The sequence below is a fragment of the Rhinolophus ferrumequinum genome, chromosome 9 (genome assembly GCF_004115265.2).
Source record: "Rhinolophus ferrumequinum isolate MPI-CBG mRhiFer1 chromosome 9, mRhiFer1_v1.p, whole genome shotgun sequence".
Lineage (NCBI taxonomy): Eukaryota > Metazoa > Chordata > Mammalia > Chiroptera > Rhinolophidae > Rhinolophus > Rhinolophus ferrumequinum.
Window position 1 is genome coordinate 71184267 of NC_046292.1, and position 18952 is coordinate 71203218.

At 36.8% G+C, this 18952-nt stretch overlaps 1 protein-coding gene across 7 annotated transcripts in view; it reads right to left on the minus strand.

The window, feature by feature from the left end:
- Window positions 1-932: 932 nt before the first annotated feature.
- Window positions 933-18952, minus strand: part of ARHGAP29 (Rho GTPase activating protein 29) — a 72469-nt gene continuing 54449 nt past the window's right edge. For 2 of the 7 annotated variants that reach the window (XM_033114745.1, XM_033114746.1), the window contains exons 13-24: window positions 17086-17243; window positions 16384-16523; window positions 16013-16117; window positions 14832-14918; window positions 13198-13296; window positions 12015-12154; window positions 11532-11720; window positions 11118-11255; window positions 7662-7891; window positions 5424-5754; window positions 5184-5292; window positions 933-3013 (exon numbers count right to left, since the gene is read on the minus strand). In XM_033114745.1, the coding sequence (XP_032970636.1) occupies window positions 2127-3013; window positions 5184-5292; window positions 5424-5754; window positions 7662-7891; window positions 11118-11255; window positions 11532-11720; window positions 12015-12154; window positions 13198-13296; window positions 14832-14918; window positions 16013-16117; window positions 16384-16523; window positions 17086-17243 (2613 nt within the window). In that variant the 3' untranslated portion in view covers window positions 933-2126. The remainder of the gene's footprint in view (window positions 3014-5183; window positions 5293-5423; window positions 5755-7661; window positions 7892-11117; window positions 11256-11531; window positions 11721-12014; window positions 12155-13197; window positions 13297-14831; window positions 14919-16012; window positions 16118-16383; window positions 16524-17085; window positions 17244-18952) is intronic. The other 5 variants (XM_033114749.1, XM_033114750.1, XM_033114747.1 and 2 more) reach the window with 3 other exon arrangements.

Here is an 18952-nt window from a genome sequence, read left to right on the forward strand (position 1 = left end):
GGAACTCTTACTTGTGAGGTTTAACAGGAAGGGGAAACAGAGAGCACAGCTGATTATGTAATCCATTCTTTCACTGGGTTGTATCAATACAGTAAAAGAAAACTGAAGGAGTTTTAAAAGTACATTTTCTAAGTTGCAGTATGGAATGATGAGATAGTTTTGAAGACCGGCAGTGGTCATGGTTTACAAAACAATGTGAATGTACTTAATGCCACTGAACTGTATACTTAAAAATGGTTAAAATGGTAAAAATTATGCATATTTTACTATAATAAAAAATTTTAAAGGTGAATTTTCTATTGTTACACACTACCTGATATGACTCTGATATGGTTTAGTAACCAGTAATTAAGAGCACGAACCATTAGAAGCTGACGGCCCTGCGTGTGAAGACTTGACCCCAACTATTACAGCGACGGAACCTAGAGCAAATCATTTAACTAAGCCTGTTTCCTTTTCTGTAACACAGGAGCAATAAAATACTTACCCGTAATAGGCTGCTGTGAACTTGAAATAATTTATGTAGAACTTAGCAGAGCTCATGGCATATAGAGAGGGCTCAATAAAGGTTGGCTCTTATTTTCTTTTTAGGTTTTCGTAGCAATACAATTCTTTTATACCTTGTACAATGAGGACTAAAAACAAGGCTCCAGCACAAAAGAGTTATTCTTTTCTCCCTTGTCCTTAATGTCATACAGAACTAAATAACTTCCCATAAAATGCATTCGTGTTGCAGTACTCAAGGGATGTATGACCACTAAGCCAGTGGTTAATAAACCTTAAAGTCTCATGCCCTAAGAGGCAACAATTTCAGAGAAGCCAAAAGAACTTGAAATAATTTCACAGGTTAATATATATGTATGTATGTATGTATGTATATATACATATACACATGTGTGTGTGTATTTTATCAAGTATAACATGATCATACAAAAGCATTTACTACAAACAGTTCACATATACAAAAAGAGGCTATTTTATTCTTTTGTCCCTTTTATATCCTATTTTAGGCAAAATGAAGAAACCCAGACAATAACAGAACTGCACTAGTTCTAAAAACTGGGCATTTTATAAATGAAATATATCCAAATCATCTATACCTCCTCTCAAATTCCAAAACAATGAGGTTTACTGAACTATAGTTAGAATCAACTTAAATAAATCTTTGCACGATTCAGATGAAACATACATTGTCAATGGTTAAAAGTCCAGGTAGAAAAAGTACATAAAATTATTTGTAAGTAAAAACATTTCATACAAAAGAGATGGTTTTTTAAAAAAAAAAAAACAGACAATATCAAGAGGAAATGCATTGAATTTTAAAACATTTTTTGGACCATTATATAAAATACCAAAAGGTTCAGAACTGTTGAACAACAAAAGTTTACGTAGAACAAAGCCAACAGGTGAAAAACTATTAAATGTATTAAAATCATCTAAAGCCAAGTAAGATAAAACTGAACTATGTAATTTAGAAACAGGTTTAAGTGCATTTTCTTTGTACAATTCAACTGATTACCACATGTAAAATCTGGCAATTAATTAAAATGCAATTAAATACAGATTTGCAAGCCTTTTGGCCATTATGTAAATATTTAAAAGTTAAGTAAATTGCCAATTGGAAAAAAAAAGTTTACATATATAACAAGAAAAGCACAATGGTCAAAGATGCACTATAAAATTGTGTGAAAAAAACAATCATACTAAACAAAGATCTTTTAGGCACTTGCATTCAGAAACATTCGTTTTATAAATAAGCATAGTTTCACTTCAAAAAAATAAAGCTGATTTTTCCCAATTGCACCTATTAGCTGAGAACTATATATTAGGGATGCATTTAAATGGACCATTTTATGAGGAAAATCAACTAAACTTTAAAAAATATGAGTCCACCTACTTATTCACAACTTCAGAAATACAGGTAATTCCAGTGAGGCACAAATGTGGCCCTATCAAAATATTCTACTATTCAATATAACACAGGATAATACAATACAATGACAAAAAGCAAAATCCACAATTTGGCAATCCTTTACAAAAGGGGCCCTGTCAAAAATTCTTTCACAAAACAAACACAATACCACAAAACAAAACAACTAAAAAAGAAAAGCTGAATTTTGACAACCCTACACAAACTGTGGGATTTCATCTTCCAGGTCTTCAAACTGTTGCATTCGCTTAAGCCGTGGTCTCTGACACGGCGGATGCACATCAGGCAGGTCACGCTCCTCCGAGTTCTCCTTAGGCTTACCGAGTGGCTGCACGGGACAAGCCGGTGCATTTTCGGAGTCTGGAACTGATTTCAGCGCACGCCCCTGAGGGATGTGAGCGGAGCCAGGAGGCACTCCTGGCGGGGATGCTGTGGGTTTCTCCTCAGCCGCTCTCGCACTACCCGCGGGAGCACGTGGCTTATAAAACGTTGTCCAGTGCTGGGGCTGCAGTGTTCTGGGTGCTCTGAGAGGAGCAGGAGGGCACGAGTCAGAGGACCGTCTCTCTGACACCTGTCTTGCTGACATGGCTGGTTCTGTGTATGGCTTACTGGGCTGGGTGGCGCTGAGTGGATGGTCCCCACCAACCCTGACGCTGGTCAGCACTCCTCCCTCCTGGAGCGCGCTGGGCACAATCACTGCAGTCTTTGCAGTGAGGTCATTTTGTTCATACTGTTTCTCCCGAGTTTTCTGTAGAGTTTGCTGGTTAAAGCCATCAAACTTGCAACAAATAGTAGGGGTGTCTTTTCTATAAACTCCTTCAAACGTAGGATTCTTGTAAAATTTGTCTGAATTTACATTCCCCGTATTTCTGCCATTTCTCTCATGAGGAGGGCTTGCAAGAAGCAGTCTATCTACAGGCAAACTTGCAGGTCTAATCTTGGTCCTTGGAGTATACCTCTCAACAACACTGTTTGTTTCCCTGTCGGATTTCAGAGTAAGTGGCTTGGAGCTTTTAAAAACATCTTCCACCTTTTGTGATGCCGATTCAAGCTCTTGGTCTACAAGCAAATGTACTTTGCTGTCTGAAAAAGGGGAAAATTTATTTTAAAAGCCAATTTCACGGTACCTGGTTAACAAGAGATTCTGAATAAGTTATAGATGAATACACTCTCCAAACAACAAAGGTCTTACATATTTTTTTCTAGTCTCAGTTATCTATGCAGATGAGTTTAAAGGCAGACTCTGAATAAAAATGTTGGAATTGTCTATTTACTTAAATCAATAAAATCAATACAATAAACAAAATCCACTTGGGTTAGAATAAAATACACTTGCTGAAGTAACCTCTTTTGATGTGCCACACATGAACAAGTATTTGCTGGGTCAAAGGATTGTCATGATTTCAACATGCAGACACTGGTAAATTAAGCTCAGAAAAGTTACACCAATTCACATACCAAAGTAGGAGAGGTCTTGAATTCCCAGGCTTTTGCCAACTCACTTAATCTGCTTTTCAGTTACCTCAACCCACAGTGCGAGCATATCACGTAAAACGCTTTACATGTCCTTCATATCTGATCAACTAATAAATGGAGTACAACATTCATCCCATCCCAGTGAAGTTGAATTGTTTTATTTTAAGGAAAAATGCCATTCACTCCATTTACAGTTTACTTCCAGACTTACTTTCCTCTTTCCTATCAAGTTCCTGTGGTCCAGGTTGCCTCAGACAAGAACGCTGAGCTCCTTTAAACCCTGTGCCTCTTTGCTACATCTCTCCTAAAAAAGTCACATTTCTGAAAAATTCCAGCCCTCTGCTCACAGTCCTTTGGGCAGCAGTTTGCTGAAAGGTGCCCATGAGAATCACTGCCAATAGCCATCTCATCTGACCTTCTTTCTTATCTGAGACTGCTGACCTCTCTTCCCTGGGCTACCAAAGCAACACTCTCTTGTTTTGTTTTCCCAGGTCCGACCCCACTTTTACAGACCCCTCTGAGGGAACTGACTCGTTGTGGTTGGGCTGTAGGTAACCACCAAAGTGTATTCTGAGGGAAAAACTGATAGCTTAATGGAGAGAGTGCAGACTCTGAAGCCCAGTGGCTGCGTTTGACTCATTTCTACCACTTCTGCACTGGGCAAAGCCATCTCACTGTCCCTCAGTGTCTTCATCTGCCAAAAGAAAATCATAATTGTATCTGTGTTGATGTGTGGCCCAAATGATCTAATCATGAAAAGTATTTAGAATTCTCTGGTATATAATAAGCACTCAAAAATGACATTTATTATTATAACTATTCGAACTGGGAGCCCTAGATCATGGGATAGTGAAATGAGCACAAACATAGGCTCAAATATTGACTGACGATTTATTAGGGGCATGACCTTTGGCATGATTTCTCAGACTATTAGGCTATAGGTTGAATGGGCCTAATACTACTACTGACTTTATAGCACAGACTATTATGAAGATCAAACCAGGTAAGTGGCATCAAACAATAAGCACAGTGCTTAGCAAAGAGCAGGGGGCACTTAATGAATATTAGGTCCCTTACTTTTTAGACCCAATCAGGCTATGATAACTGCTGTTTGATTATACATCAAATTTAACATATATGGCTGAATTTTTAAAAACTGGAATTTAGCTCTAGTAACTTGTAGAATTACAGTAATAAATGGAAGCCTTTATACCAGCTTGATAGTTACCAATCACTGCAACTGAAATCATCATATAGTGAATAAAATGACTGCAGTGAAGGAAATAAAAAGACATACATATATGTGTGCTTAATGTGTTAAAGGCAAGTGATAAGTAAAAGCATTTGAAAACAATTTTAGAAGTTTAAGGAGTCTAAATTTTTTGTCACTTTAGGAATCCAGTTGACTCCGTAGGAGCAGTGAGAGCAATACAATGATCTACAGTAACAGGTGCCAATGAACCACCATACTGCTCAATACACTTCTGCCATGACTTTAATTCATGGCAAAAATGAAAACAAAAAAATTTTCAGCGACAGCACAAGCAATATCTATGAACTACAAGATGTCTTTTTCTAAGAAAGACTATTACAGGCAATGACATTCATTTAAATGCGAGGTCCACTAAAAGGCAACTTTCTTAATGGCTAGCAAAGATCCATGTACTAAAGCAGCTTCTTTCTCTGACCTCTCTCAGCTCCACTCACCTTTGCTCTTAAGCATGGTTTATTGACATAGTTTTAAGTCAGAAAACACGTATTGTATCTGGCCACTCACCAATGAGACATGCATCACATTTTTCTAATGCATTCTGCTTTCGTTCTGATTCCTCAAACGATGTAGCTGGTTCAAGAATTTTGCTTTCACTATCTGCTATGTGGATATCCTGTTGATGGAAGAGAATTTTTAAACTTGAAGAAGCAAACACACCTCAAAATAAACAATTCAAAGGTTTTTGTTAAACTTAACATAAACATTATAAAGTTCCAACACAATTGCATGAAGGTCAAAACTCACTTCTTTTGAAGAAAAAAACAGTGACTTCATGTAACGGTCTAGTTCTCTTTCTTCTGGTGATAACGGAGGCTTCAGAAGACAGCCTTGATCCACCTGAGGTGCAACACCGCCTGTACTACACCCAACAACATCTTGTGGCTGTAGGGACCCATCAAAGATCTTCTGGGAGTAAGTAATGAGGAACTCTACCAACCGCGCTTGATTGGAGTATTCAGCAAGAGAAGAGATGGTGATAGGAGCAGTCGTGGGCCTTGGCCTAATGAGACTTGGTCCAAATATCACCCCCAAGTTTTTGGAGTTCATCTTGTTTTCTTCTGCATGATCTACGACCCTGCAGAGTAGAACACATAAAGCTGTATGACATTTGCCTGTTAGATTGCCCTGATGGTAGTTTACTACTAGGGGTTGAGAAGGCTGGAGTGAAAATGGGCTGAAGTCCAGGAAAAGGATATATTTATTTGATTAAAAACTGACACACACCAAGTTGGGTTTCAACAGTAAGAGGATAAAAATTAAGTTAGTAGAAGAAACTGAGGCAGGATATATAGCCGAGGATATTGACAACCCTCTCCAGGGTATAACTGTCAGGTGCTTCACTGGTTATACAAGTAACAAGTAACTGTATCCAGTTACCTGCAGCTGGAGAAAAACAAGAACTAGATTCAGGCAGCTAGGCTAATTCCCGACGTGACATTTATTTAACTGATTATAATAATGTCATTATAATCTCATTTATACTGTGGTTACTATGACCAATGAGACATGTATCCCACCATGCATCTGACACCTTTACAGTTTCGGAGGAAAAATAAGGAAGAAAAGGCTGGGTCCTGCCCGGGGGAGGACATGAATGAACCAGTCAATGGGACATCACCAATTCCTGCCCCAGGAGAGATGAAAAACCCTGATCTTGACTTCCTCGGAGTGCCCGCACTTTCCTCTCAAGTGTGTACTTTCGTTTTCAATAAATTGCTTTCCTGCATCTGTCTACTTTTGAATTCTTTCTTGTGCAAAAACTAGAACCTGGTCACCGCTGCTCCAGTTGAACCCTCTCTGTACATCCCCGTGAGCCTCCGGCGACAGAACTACTAGAGTTTTACCAGCAGAAATAAAAAACACCCCTGAAAGCTGCAGGTCCTGGTGCTGGAAACTTAAACATCATTGTCAAATTCTCTCTGACTGCTCACAGCTAGTCTTCAAGCCCAGCTGATTGTCCCTCCTAAAGATCGCTCTGTTCTATTGCCACTCCCTCTGCTGTGGCCTTACTTCAAGTTCTCATCACCTTTACTTCTATGACTATTCCAGGAGATCTCAAGTGCAGTAAAGGCCACCCTCCCCTCCAAACCCTTCTCCAGATTGCTGCCAGAAAGATGTAGCAGGCAAATCTGAGCATGTTGAATTCTTGGCTCAAAATTCTTTAGTGGGCACAGAAGGAAGATAGTCTAGTTACCTGCCAGGTATGTAAGGCTTTCTTTACCAGGCCTCTGCCTAGCTAGCTCATTCCTGCTACTGCTTGCTATATCCTAGTCTAACCAAATTGCTTATACTTCCTCAATGCAAAATGATTTCTTGTATCTCTGTGTCTGTTACCCTCAGCCTGGAATGCTCTTCTGCATATTCCCTGCCAGAAAACCACTATTTAGCTCTTTAAGTCTGGCTCAGGGCGACCTTCTCTGATTCATGACCCTCCCTCCCCAGTTTTCCTTGGCTTGCAGTGCATAGCTCTATTAGAATAAGAATGATGCCGCACTGCCCTTGTCTGCAGGTCTGCCCCTGAAGCTGACAAGCACAGCAGATGACAGAAACCTTTTCATTGTTTCCGCAGCCAGAGCCAGAGCCGGGCACGTCAGAGGCATGTGAGGCAAAGATGCCAGGTGCATGACCGACCAGACATTGACTCCCTTTCCCTAACACATACCGGGGTGCCAAAAAGATGTATACACATGACTTGTATTCACCTTTTGATATAGGTATATATCATTACAATTTTAATACAGGTTTTTTCTTTCTTAAAATGTGTATACATTTTTTGGCACCCTCTGTATGAAATGAAATGTTCATTTTAAACACATTCGCCCAATAATGCGAATGTACTTAATACTACTGAGTTGTGCACTTAAGAATGATTAAGATGGTAAATTTGTTATGTGTTTTATCACAATTAAAAAAAAGTAAAAACAATAAAACTGATCAGTTATCCATCCACTAATGGATACTCATCTTATACAAAGTTCTTACCGCTTAAGATGTACTATGAGGTAATGAAGACTGTTAAAATTTGATGCTGGCAATTGTCTTAGAAGGTCCTTGCTTTTTAGAAGAATTCGGTTTATTTCTATACACGTTGGCCATTTTTTGTCCTCGGGGCTATCCTTTTTTGTCTCTTGTTCTTCATTTACACGTTGGATCTCTTTTGCAAGGTCTATAAATTCTTTGTATAATCGGAATAAAATAAATGGTTCTGGAAGCTAAAGAAATAAAATTACATTAAAAATATAATTCTGTCCTTTTCTTCCCATTAATATCTACTGAATAGCTTACTGAATGGTTTAATACATCCCTTTACATTAACAAGATTTAAGGTCAATCCACATTTAGAAATGTACATATGTTTGCTACAGACATAATCTATAAAGTCGATCTGACATAATTACCATAAATCATATTTATATTAAAAATGAGTTAACTCATAATCAGTAAAACTCTAAACCTTAGATTCATGACTGCACCTAAGCCAGTAAAAACTTCAACTGTTTTATTGAAATTAACCCATGATGATACAAAAATTAAGCCAAATTAATTAAAAAAAGCTTATACTCTCAATTTAATTGGTATGGGGGAAACAGAACAAAATGCTTTCTGGTCTTTGTGTTTTACTTAAATCAGACTGAAGATAAGACAATATGGCTTACAAGAAAGAAACTGTCAATAATTTATTTATCAAATTTTTAAATGTAACTTGAATTCGCGTAAGTAGTTCAACAGAAAAAGTTCCTCAAACTATCAAAGGGTATGCCACCCTTGATATGTCTACTGGCATAACTTATTTCAATATTTCCACTGCTTAGCAATGAAAAATACAGCATACATCTGATGTCCTATACTATCTGTGGTGAAGTAGACACCTGCTTATCCAGTTTCCCCTGTTGGTCCCAGAGAGGGGACACTTTGAGATCCATTTCTACCTCCACCACTCCGAGATCTGAAGAAGGTAACTTAACCTCTTGGAGCTTCAGATTTCCCACATGGTATATGAGTAAAATGAAGGCTACTCTCTAATACTGTACAATTGAGCATGGCTTCCCACACTAAAGTCTTGGTCCCATAGTATTCCTGAGACAGAATGATAGCTGATAGTATCGGACCCCATTCATTTCCTTTTCCTGTATGGCTAGAATAGATAAAGGATGATTCACTGTGAGATTTACAGTCATTCAAAGGTACATTTTCTCAACTTCTCAGCTGAGAATATTATAAAATGTGATTAAAGAACTATCAATGGTTTCCTGGGGTAACATGGCAGGTCCAACATTTGTATCTTTTTTTTTTTTCCCTGTGCAACCCTACTGAAATACAGTTCAGCCCATAGGACCAAGAGAATAGGAATGGAGACAAAAGCAACATTTCACAAGCAGAAGGGCAGATGACCAAGTGCTGACTTAGCAGTCCCGAGAAAACTGCAATTCCAAACTGAGATACATCAGTTTACAGCATCAGGAAACTCAGGGGCTGTCAGCCCAAGGTCCTCTAATCATGAGGAAGGGTAGGCTACCCAAGAAGCATTAGGTCTCTAGATCCTTGTTGTCTCCACTCCATGTTCCTGGGCAACCTGTTCCCCAGAAGTCTGGGGTTCTTCTCTGGGCAGTGTTAAACTAACGTTTTTCGGGACGGGCAATGCCACGCACAAGAAACAGGTGGACAATCATCAAAAAACAGAAATTTAGTGACTGGATGCATGCCGAAAGCAGAGATCCTAGAGTCTTCTTACCCTACTTGACTCCCAGAGTGCTGGCACCACACATCTAGGTAGCGAAAGACCCTCCTCTAAGGTATCAGACTAGCCCCGGAGATGCAGACATCACGTGTTTCCCAAACAGCCCACCTAGATCACACTACAGTAAAGTTCAAAATCTTGAAAGCCTTTATGTATTCATTCAAGAGTTTCCAAAGACATTTTAATTTCCAACTCTCATTTTAAGCAGACGATCATGGAAGACAAATCAAAATAGGTAGGAAAAACAACTTGAAGGCCTAGAACTTCAAGGAAATGAGCAACAAAAGTTGTAAGAACTAAAGGACAAGTAACCAGAGTGATAGAGCTCCTGCAGTGCCCGAAATAGTGGGTGAAACTACACCCTCATCAAGGCACATCATTGTTTAACCTTAGGATAATGAAGAGAAAAAGAAGATTCTATAAGCTTTTGAGAGAAAATTAATAGGCCACATACAGAGAATCAGGAATGAGGATCTCAGGCTTCAAAGAGAACAACAGAAAAAATGTCTGCAAAATTCTGAATAAAAATAATTTCCAGCCTAGACTACTATTCCACACCATTCACACTCTTCCATTCCCATTCCAGAAAGTAGAATAAAGACACATGAATAAGGTTTCAAATACGTACTCTTAATCCACCTTGCTCAAGAGATGGGCTTGATCAAAACAGGAGAATAAACCAACATAGGAAGCCAAGACACAGAAGACAGGTGTTCCCTTACAAAAGAGGAGAGGGTGGAGAAGAGCGATCCCAGGATGACAGCTATTCGCTATGTTAAGAAAGGCCCAGATGGAGATCAGAACTCCCGAGAGCGACATGTTGAAGACCGTAGTCACTATGCTCTCTGTAACTGTCTCTTCAATTTTAGCCAAGGACCAGATCATTTTTATACTTGGCTCATCATGACAGTGTGCTGATTGTTCCTGAAACTCCCTCATAAACTGCTGCATGAAGCCGCGAAGGTCACTTATTTCACCCCACAGAAGTGTTTTCTTTGGATCTAATCCTGAAAACTACAGGTACAACAGTGAGCATAGAAAGAGAAAATATAGAGAAGCCCAACCACATTCCTGCTGACTTCCAGTAGCCAGCTTATGCAAGGATAGCCCTACCTGATGTCCCAAATATGGTGAACTTCCAGGATGAGTTCATGACCTTGCCCACTGACCTCCCACAACAGCTATTTTAAAATATCAATGAAGGTAAAGTTGGACTATGACCTAGACACTGTTCTATTTACTGAATCCTTCATGTTAACAATCTGAATAATAGCCTTTCTTTACATAGCTAGATTTATGTTATCTACAGAGTTTTCTAAAACCAAAGATACATGGCTTAGGAATACACAACAGGTATTAAAACTATTAAGGAAAAAGAGGGAGTTACTAATATGGTTAGGAAAGATCACTGGGGTGGGGTTATAGGCTACAACTGGGGAGGGGCATACAGGGCCCTTTTAAAAGGTACAATAATGTTCAATTTCCTTAAGATAGGTGATGGGAAATGAGTGTTTTTAGTAGTATTTGTCTGTAAACGGTACATATATTTTATACTCACTTTGATCTATACTATAAGTAGAAAAATATTAATATGGTCTTTGTTAATAAAAAGATCTGTGTAGCAAATGTTATGAGCAAAATGCAAATCATATTTTTGTTCTTTTCTATTTACTGGTAGGTTTCAAGGGTAAAAGCTTTACCTGTCGAAGGTATAACTTTAAGACGTCACAAATGTCATGTGAACTAAATTCTGAAATGTCTACCAAGTGCATTCCATTTTCCAAAGCTTGACAAAGCTTTTCAGTTTTTATTTTGTTTCCACATACACGATAAATTCCCTTGAGAAAAAGAAGAAAAATTTTGAAAATTCTGCTTTAGTACAAATGGCTAAATGTGGACATCTAGATATATCTGATGTGTCTATTTTAATTTTTATTAATACTTTACAAAAAAACTTAGGCCAAATAAGGTAATGTTTTCCAAATAAATCTGAATAAAATCAGTTACTTATTAAAAATTGAGATCATTGTTTTCCTTTAAAGTCTTCTTATCATCAGAACAAATTACAAAGGCATTTATATTTAAAATTTTTAATTTCAAGAGTTACAACATACCTGTAGACACAAGGCTCTATTTTCAATCTCTGAGGCACATATTTTGAGTATAAAAGGGATGCCATCTGGTTCCTTTTTTGCAACTTGTGTGAATTCTGCTCCAAATAAGTGTATTTTCCCTAGAAGTTTTTGATGACCACAAATGATGACTAAATTTTCCAAACACTTTCGGTGACAAACAAGGAGACACTGCAAGAAAATGAAAGTTTAAAACTGGTTAACTTACCTTAAAACTATTCACAACTGGACAAACGATAGGTAGAGAGTGGTAACACAACAAAAATGAGTTTAAAAATATAACTTGTGGTGCTTGAAATACATTTAATAGCAAAAGAAAATATAAAATTATAGAAGGTACATTGTGGTTCCCTATATAATTTATTAAAAGTATATTTGCAAAAGATCCGACTTAGTAAAATTAGTAACAAAAAAGGATAAAACAGAAAGCATAAAGGGGCTAAGGTAATGCCAGAAACATCTTACCTCTTCACACTCAACACCTGGGAAGACTACAATGCTTTCACAATCCCTACATTTCGTGGGGGATCTCAATTTGCGAAACTTGTGGGTGAGAGCTGCCTTTGACATCAATGTTTTCTTGCATGTTCCAAGTGAATTGGGTCCTTGCAACAGAAATAGATTATTATATAGAATTATAAGGCGGCAAAAATTATACCACAGAATAGTGTATTTTGAAAAATCTTTAGACTTTGCAATCATTCATATATTACAAAAAGCCATTATTTTGAGCCTGTAACATCAAAATAAGCATCTTATTTAAAGATCTCTTACAATGCACATATTTATCAAACATTTTAGCAATGAGTAAAAAGCACCACCAAACCAGTAAGATACTTCTAAAACAGCACAGCATAATGTTTTCAGAATTAGAAAATTTATACTGTTATTAATATGCCCTTTATAGAGGTGGGAAGGGTGTTACAATGGTGGCATTACACTCTTAGAAAAAATGCCCATATAAAAGCTTCAAAGAAAACTAGCTGTATGACATTAGTGTGTTAGCATTATTTGCATTAAGGATAAAGCTATTTTTAAATCATTATAAAATTACAGATAATAACAGCTAGTTGTGTATCAATATCCTACCGGAGGTCAAATGTTCTGTATTATTTTAGTAAAAGATGCCAAAACAGGTAACTGTTGATTTCAAATATACAAAACTAATTTATATGAGTCTAATTCAAGTCATTAAGGTAACAGACTTCTCTTTTATATCCTTCAACATGCACAACTTTCCTTGTCATCAAGAAGTATACTTATTTATTCTTCCTGCTTAGCTTCTTGCACTGTTTCTTTTAAAGTGGCTTTATTTCAGAATTTCTCATGCACTGCAACCCTTTTAACAGTTAAGTCACTATATTAGGTTTATGAAAGATCAAACATCTAGCCTATTTTAGCACTGTGCTAGTACATTTTAGATCTAGTAGTTCTGCTGCTTGTTTTTACATTTGTAACATTTGATTAATATATTATCAACCCATACTTGTACATAATTTATTGGAATATATTTGTCATTAAAATGCCTTTTGTTTAATACACAGCAGAGTAATTCTTTGAATTATACTATTTTTAATATCATGCAGTGCTACTGATTCAACTGGTTTAGTGAGAACTTGATTCAGTGACATTCAGGGATTGTCAATACCAGTTTCTGAAGGGGAAGGTGGCTCTCTTTCATCTAGGTCATCTGCAGAAGACATGGTTCCACTGGACGGAGTTCGTGGAAGTTTTCGATGAAAGTCTCCTAAAAGAAAATTATGGGTCCAATTACCTGATCATGCACTGGAGAATTTTATGAATGCCTGATCATAACATTTTTTGAATAATACAGTCATACTATTTTTATTAGCTACAATGTACAAAATTTGCTTCCATTCTCACACTTCGGATACAGGGAATTCCTGGGAACAAAAGAGAACTGAACTAAAATTTGTACAAATCAATGCAAAATTGAGGATCAGACATCCCAATGAGACCCTGACTGCCAATTTCTGATAGTGCTAGGGAATGTAAGCTTTGCAGGACAAGGAGCATTTTCTATTCACGTCTCATATCTAATACCTGACAGTGTGCCTGGCACAATACTAAAGTTGTCATTAAATGCTTGCTGAATTAAGTTATAGATAAATGTACACGATACAACCTAAAGCTTTGTAAAGTATACAAAAATCTTTAAATATAGCAATACACTAACAATAACATCACATTTATATTCCCAGGAAGACAGGAGACTGGGAAGCAGGAACAATGATTCCTGGCAGGAGCAGAGAGCACCGGATGCCTATGCCAGCAAAGGATCCTGCCATGTGTATCAAAGCAAGCTCAGAAGCAGCCCAACTAGGTAATGAGGTTCATTTGCTCCCCGCTGATATTACAAACAGGGCTACAACTAAGTGGAAGAATTTACTTAAATCAAAGCCTAACAGTCTAAGGGTCAGAGTTAGAAAGGACTTTACAAATGATTTAAAGCAATAACCTCGCCCCAAAAAGATTCCTCTGCACAATATTCTTAAAAGGTAGTCATCTAGTTTTTGCTTTGAACATATCCGCAACGACTTAGAAATCATGAGGTCATTTGTTCCATTTTAGAACTATTTTAATTGTAGAATAGCTTTCTTGTATTATTGAGCAGAAATCTGCCTCCGTATAAATCCTAGTCTTAGGTCATACTTCTCCCTAAAGGAGCAAACAAAAGCACTCTAACTACACTTTTTAGTCACTTTACATTTCCAATATTTGAGGACAGCTGTAATGTCTCCAAGTTTCCTCTTTTCCAGGCTAGGCATCCCCAGGTCTTCACCTATTTATCATGTGACCAGTTTCCAAATTTTTGTCTATCACTTGAAGTCTTACAGGATTCCAACTAATTTAGGGCTTGCTCTAGAATGGGTCTTAATTTCTGGGGACAGCTGGAACTACATTGTTTTTATAAAGCTCATTACAAATACTCAAATATTTAGGCTCAATCTCGAGTGTCCCTTGAACAGAACTAGTTTTAAAGGAGGACACAAAGTAAGCCTACAAACCCCAGTACTGCATGGAAGTTATTTCTAACTTTAAATTCAAGACATTTATTTACATGAATAAAATTTCTATAAAATGTAGAACACTAAAAAAAATGTCTTGGACTTTGTGGTTAAATCCTGTAGCATTATCTCCTGCAGTGCCAATTAGGAGGAAGGAACGTAGCAGGAAGAAAAGGACTGGCGCAGTCTTTGGTAGAGGAGCGGAGAAGAAGGATGTTGAAGTAAGAATCTTTTGGGTTCAAGTGCTACCTACCTTCTTCTCCTGCTAGCTGTATAACCCATGGCAAGGTGTCCTCCTTGAAGCCACTAAGGGAGAGTTCAAAACACCTAGTCTGCCTCTCTAAGGAATATGAGATTATCAAATTACGGGCCTTAAATTACATTTGTAAAAAATTAATAAGAATAAGTGATCATAGGCATAAGAACTGGTGTTAACTATGGTGTTCATTATAGCAATTAACTACAAAACAATAAAAAAGATTGACAATAATGTTCACAGAATAGAATGCTATTCAGAATATAGTATAAAATAAAGACAGCTACTCACATCAATATGGATCTCAAAAAAAAATGCATGAAAGTCACAAAAGGACAGTACAGTTTCATCTGTATAACACTCCAAAGAGGGCAAAGGTCAACCAAATATAGGTACTAAAACATTTTAACATACTGTGTTCCCCTGAAAATAAGACCTATGCTGAAAATAAGCCCCAGTTAAGATCATCAGCCAGATGGACGCATTTAGGACATTATGCCGATGTTCCAGAAGAATATGACATGACTGTATTTGAATAAATGTAGATTGTTGTACATGAAAAAATAAGACATCCCCTTTAAATATACCCTAATGCGTCTTTTGGAGCAAAAATTAATATAAGACCCGGTCTTACTTTCGGGGAAACACGGTAGGTAGGGAATGATTAACAAAATTCTGGATGATGGCTTATTCTGGTGGGTTAAGACAATGTTATCACGGAGGTACACACAGGGGCCTTGTAATATACTGATGATGTTCTATTTCTTAGGCTGGGTGGTAAATATACGAAGATTTATTCTTCTTTTAAATATATATATATATGTATGTATATACATATATATGTTTGTATATATATATGCATGTATATATGTATATAAATACATATATACACATACATTCATATATATGTATGTAAATACACATACATACATACAGAGGGTGCCAAAAAAATGTATACACATTTTAAGAAAGGAAAAAACTGTGTTAAAATTGTAATAATATATACCAATAACAAAAGATGAATACAAGTTATGTGTACACATTTTTTCGGCACCCCTGGTATATATTCTTCTCTAAGAGACAGTTCAATTATAAACATAAGGTAAGCAAAGCAAAGCATATTCCCAAAAAGGATTATTTTAATCTCTCACTGAATTTTCACTGCTAGACTTATATACCTGGACTTATAGATTCTGAATCCAGAGATCTAGATTCACTGCTTCCTCCAGTGCTCTCAGAGTCACTGAACATCCCAAATGTCCATGGTCTTATGCAAGAAGGACCTTTAAGAAAAGAATATTTAAAGTTAAACTTGGCTACAGATGGATAAGAGAAAACACTGACATTATTTAAAATGAGATAAGTTTCTTTAACAGTGATCAATAACTCACTTTATGAAAGACACAGGGCTTACAACTGTGAATAAGGCCTCATAAAGTTACAATTCAAAACTTGATTTTTAAATTCCAGAGTTGCAACTCACTTAATAATTGCATTTTAAACAATTTGATCTTTCATAAATTAGTGCTCTCATTAATGTGAAAACTACCTGTTATATCTGCACTGTTGGAGCATCTGTCCTCTTCCATTCTATTAGAACTATCGGGAAGGCGCACAACATCCTCTAGTGAGTCAGCAGGTCCATATCCAGAAGTGTGGGGATGATTTGTTAACTGTTTATTTACATTGCTAAGAAAAACCCAAATAAAACTCATCACTGAGAAGAATGACTAATAATCAACCTATTTTATTTTATTTTCAGGAAAGTCTGTTAATTTAATGAATGTTGAGTAATTTAACTAAATATTAAGAACAAACCATATTATGTGGTTCAACTTCTTAAAGGAGATGTGAATAAAACTTACTAACCATTTGTACTTTTTACAGCTGAAATACAGAAAAGAGTAGCAAAAGTAAAATCAATTATTCACGTCATGGTTAAACTTTTCTACTATAACCTGTGAAAATGTAGGTTAAATCTGTGTCCTCTGCATTCAAAATAGTAGATATGACCATTATTTGTCGTTCTCAAAGGATTTTTAAATCTCAAAGAACTGAGCTTTTGTGTCAAAATGAAAATTTTTTTTATTCTTAAGTGAATTAGCTATATCTTAAATAATATAAAAAACTTCAGAAAATTTTAAAGACAAATCTGCCAGTGTTAGAAAAGATACCACTTGATACTATACAGGAGGTTAGCAATAAATATTTTATCTGAAGAAGAAAATTTCATCTATACATCAATTCTCACCCATCAACTTTTTCTTCTTCAGTTGAATTCGTGGCCTTGACAAACTCACTATATTCTTGGCCTGGGTCATACAGTTTGGCATTATCACAGAGAGACTGTAAATTGTTTGCGAGGGAGGCAGCCTGTAGTTGTTGCATCTGGAAGAGGTTAACTGTAACCTACAGTCACAGATAGGGATAAAAGGCAAAATAATTCATGATATATAGAATGCTATGGAAACATTTATTTCAAGTGACAGCACCAAGAAAAAGGCCATCCAGTGACACATACAGCACTGAATAGTATCGTGAGCATACTATGTTGCCTGACTTTGTGCATGATCTTGATCAGAAGGGGAAAAAAGTAGTCTTAACCCAATATATCAATCATTTCCAGCAAAACTAGCTTTAAACTGAGAAGTTCAAAAATACAATCCCATGCCCCTCCTCGTTCATAATTTTAAACGAATGTATTTTTGAGAATTCTCAGCTCTGTACTCTCATAGTCTGATCACAACTATCTAAAGCCTTAAGTGAAAAATGTGGGGGGGGAAATTCCAATAAGAACACGATTATTTTGACTTCCATTTTTCAATCCTATGAAAATAGAAATGCTTTATATGTATAATGTATCCTACAGTACTCAATTTTTATAATTAGGTATTATTCTGAATCTATTCAAAATACATTATTCCACTGAGTTTCTACAAATGCCTAAATATGCTCTTACTACGACTACTACTTATAGTGACAGCAACAATAACAATAATAGCAGCTGATGGGTGCTGATACTATACCAGAGCCATTCTGAGAACTTCCCATGACTTAACTAATTTAATGTTCATAAAGACCCAGGCTTCGGGCATATTATAGCAAATAGACAAATGAGATTCCAGTACTCATAGCGTTTATGTTCTCCCGAGGGTGGTGTTGGAGAGAAAACAAATTAAATAAAGATCATTTCTGGTACTAAAAACTGCAAATACTACTATATAAGGTTGTCAGGTTATGGAATATGAGCTTGTGCTTGTGGAAGGGTATTTTTGACATAGTAAGTTAATGAAGGCCTCTCTGAGGAGGTAGCATTTGAACTGAGACCTGATATAAGAAAGAGCCAATGCCAAGTTACAGGGAGAAGAGAGAAGACCAATCCAGACAAAAGACCCCAGGGCAAGAGTGAGTGGGAAGAGCCTGTGCTCAAGAAATAGAGGACAGTCAATATGGCTGAAGCACAATGAAAGAGGTGGAGCCCGAAAGGGAAGCAGTCATCTAACCCACCGTTAAAGAGTCTGGATTTAAGTACAATGGAAGCCAGTAGAGGGTTTTAAAGAGAGTTACAAACTATATAACATGATCTATTTTTTAAAATGCCACTCCAGCTCCTGTGCGGGGAATGCAAATGAATGGAAATTTGATTGGACTAATGTTATTTCCAAGACTGCCATGCTTCTTCTTCATATCTCTTCAGATACCAGATGATATGGTGAACTTCTGATTAGCCTCTAAGTCCTTTTCAGGCTAGACAGCCACTTCTCAAGGATAACTATGACTCAGCACAAACAGTATTTGAAAAGTAAACCTAATAGAATCGCTTATTTGTGCCCTGACTCTTCAAAGGGACAAAGGAAATTCAAACTGCCGATAGTAAAACTTAAGTCCAGCAACTAGCAATGTTCAGGGAATTCTCCCGTTAATGGTAAAGTGAACGCACTCTCTTGATCCTAAAGGTAACTGTACATTTTTAATACTTTTTAATAAATTTTATTAATCTAGTTAAAAAAACCACCAGTTTGAAAAGCCAAATGAATAGAATGGTATTAACAGATGGATTCATGTGCTGAATATTTGTCTCTGGGTATTTATTAGTAGTAAGAGACTTAAGTAATAAT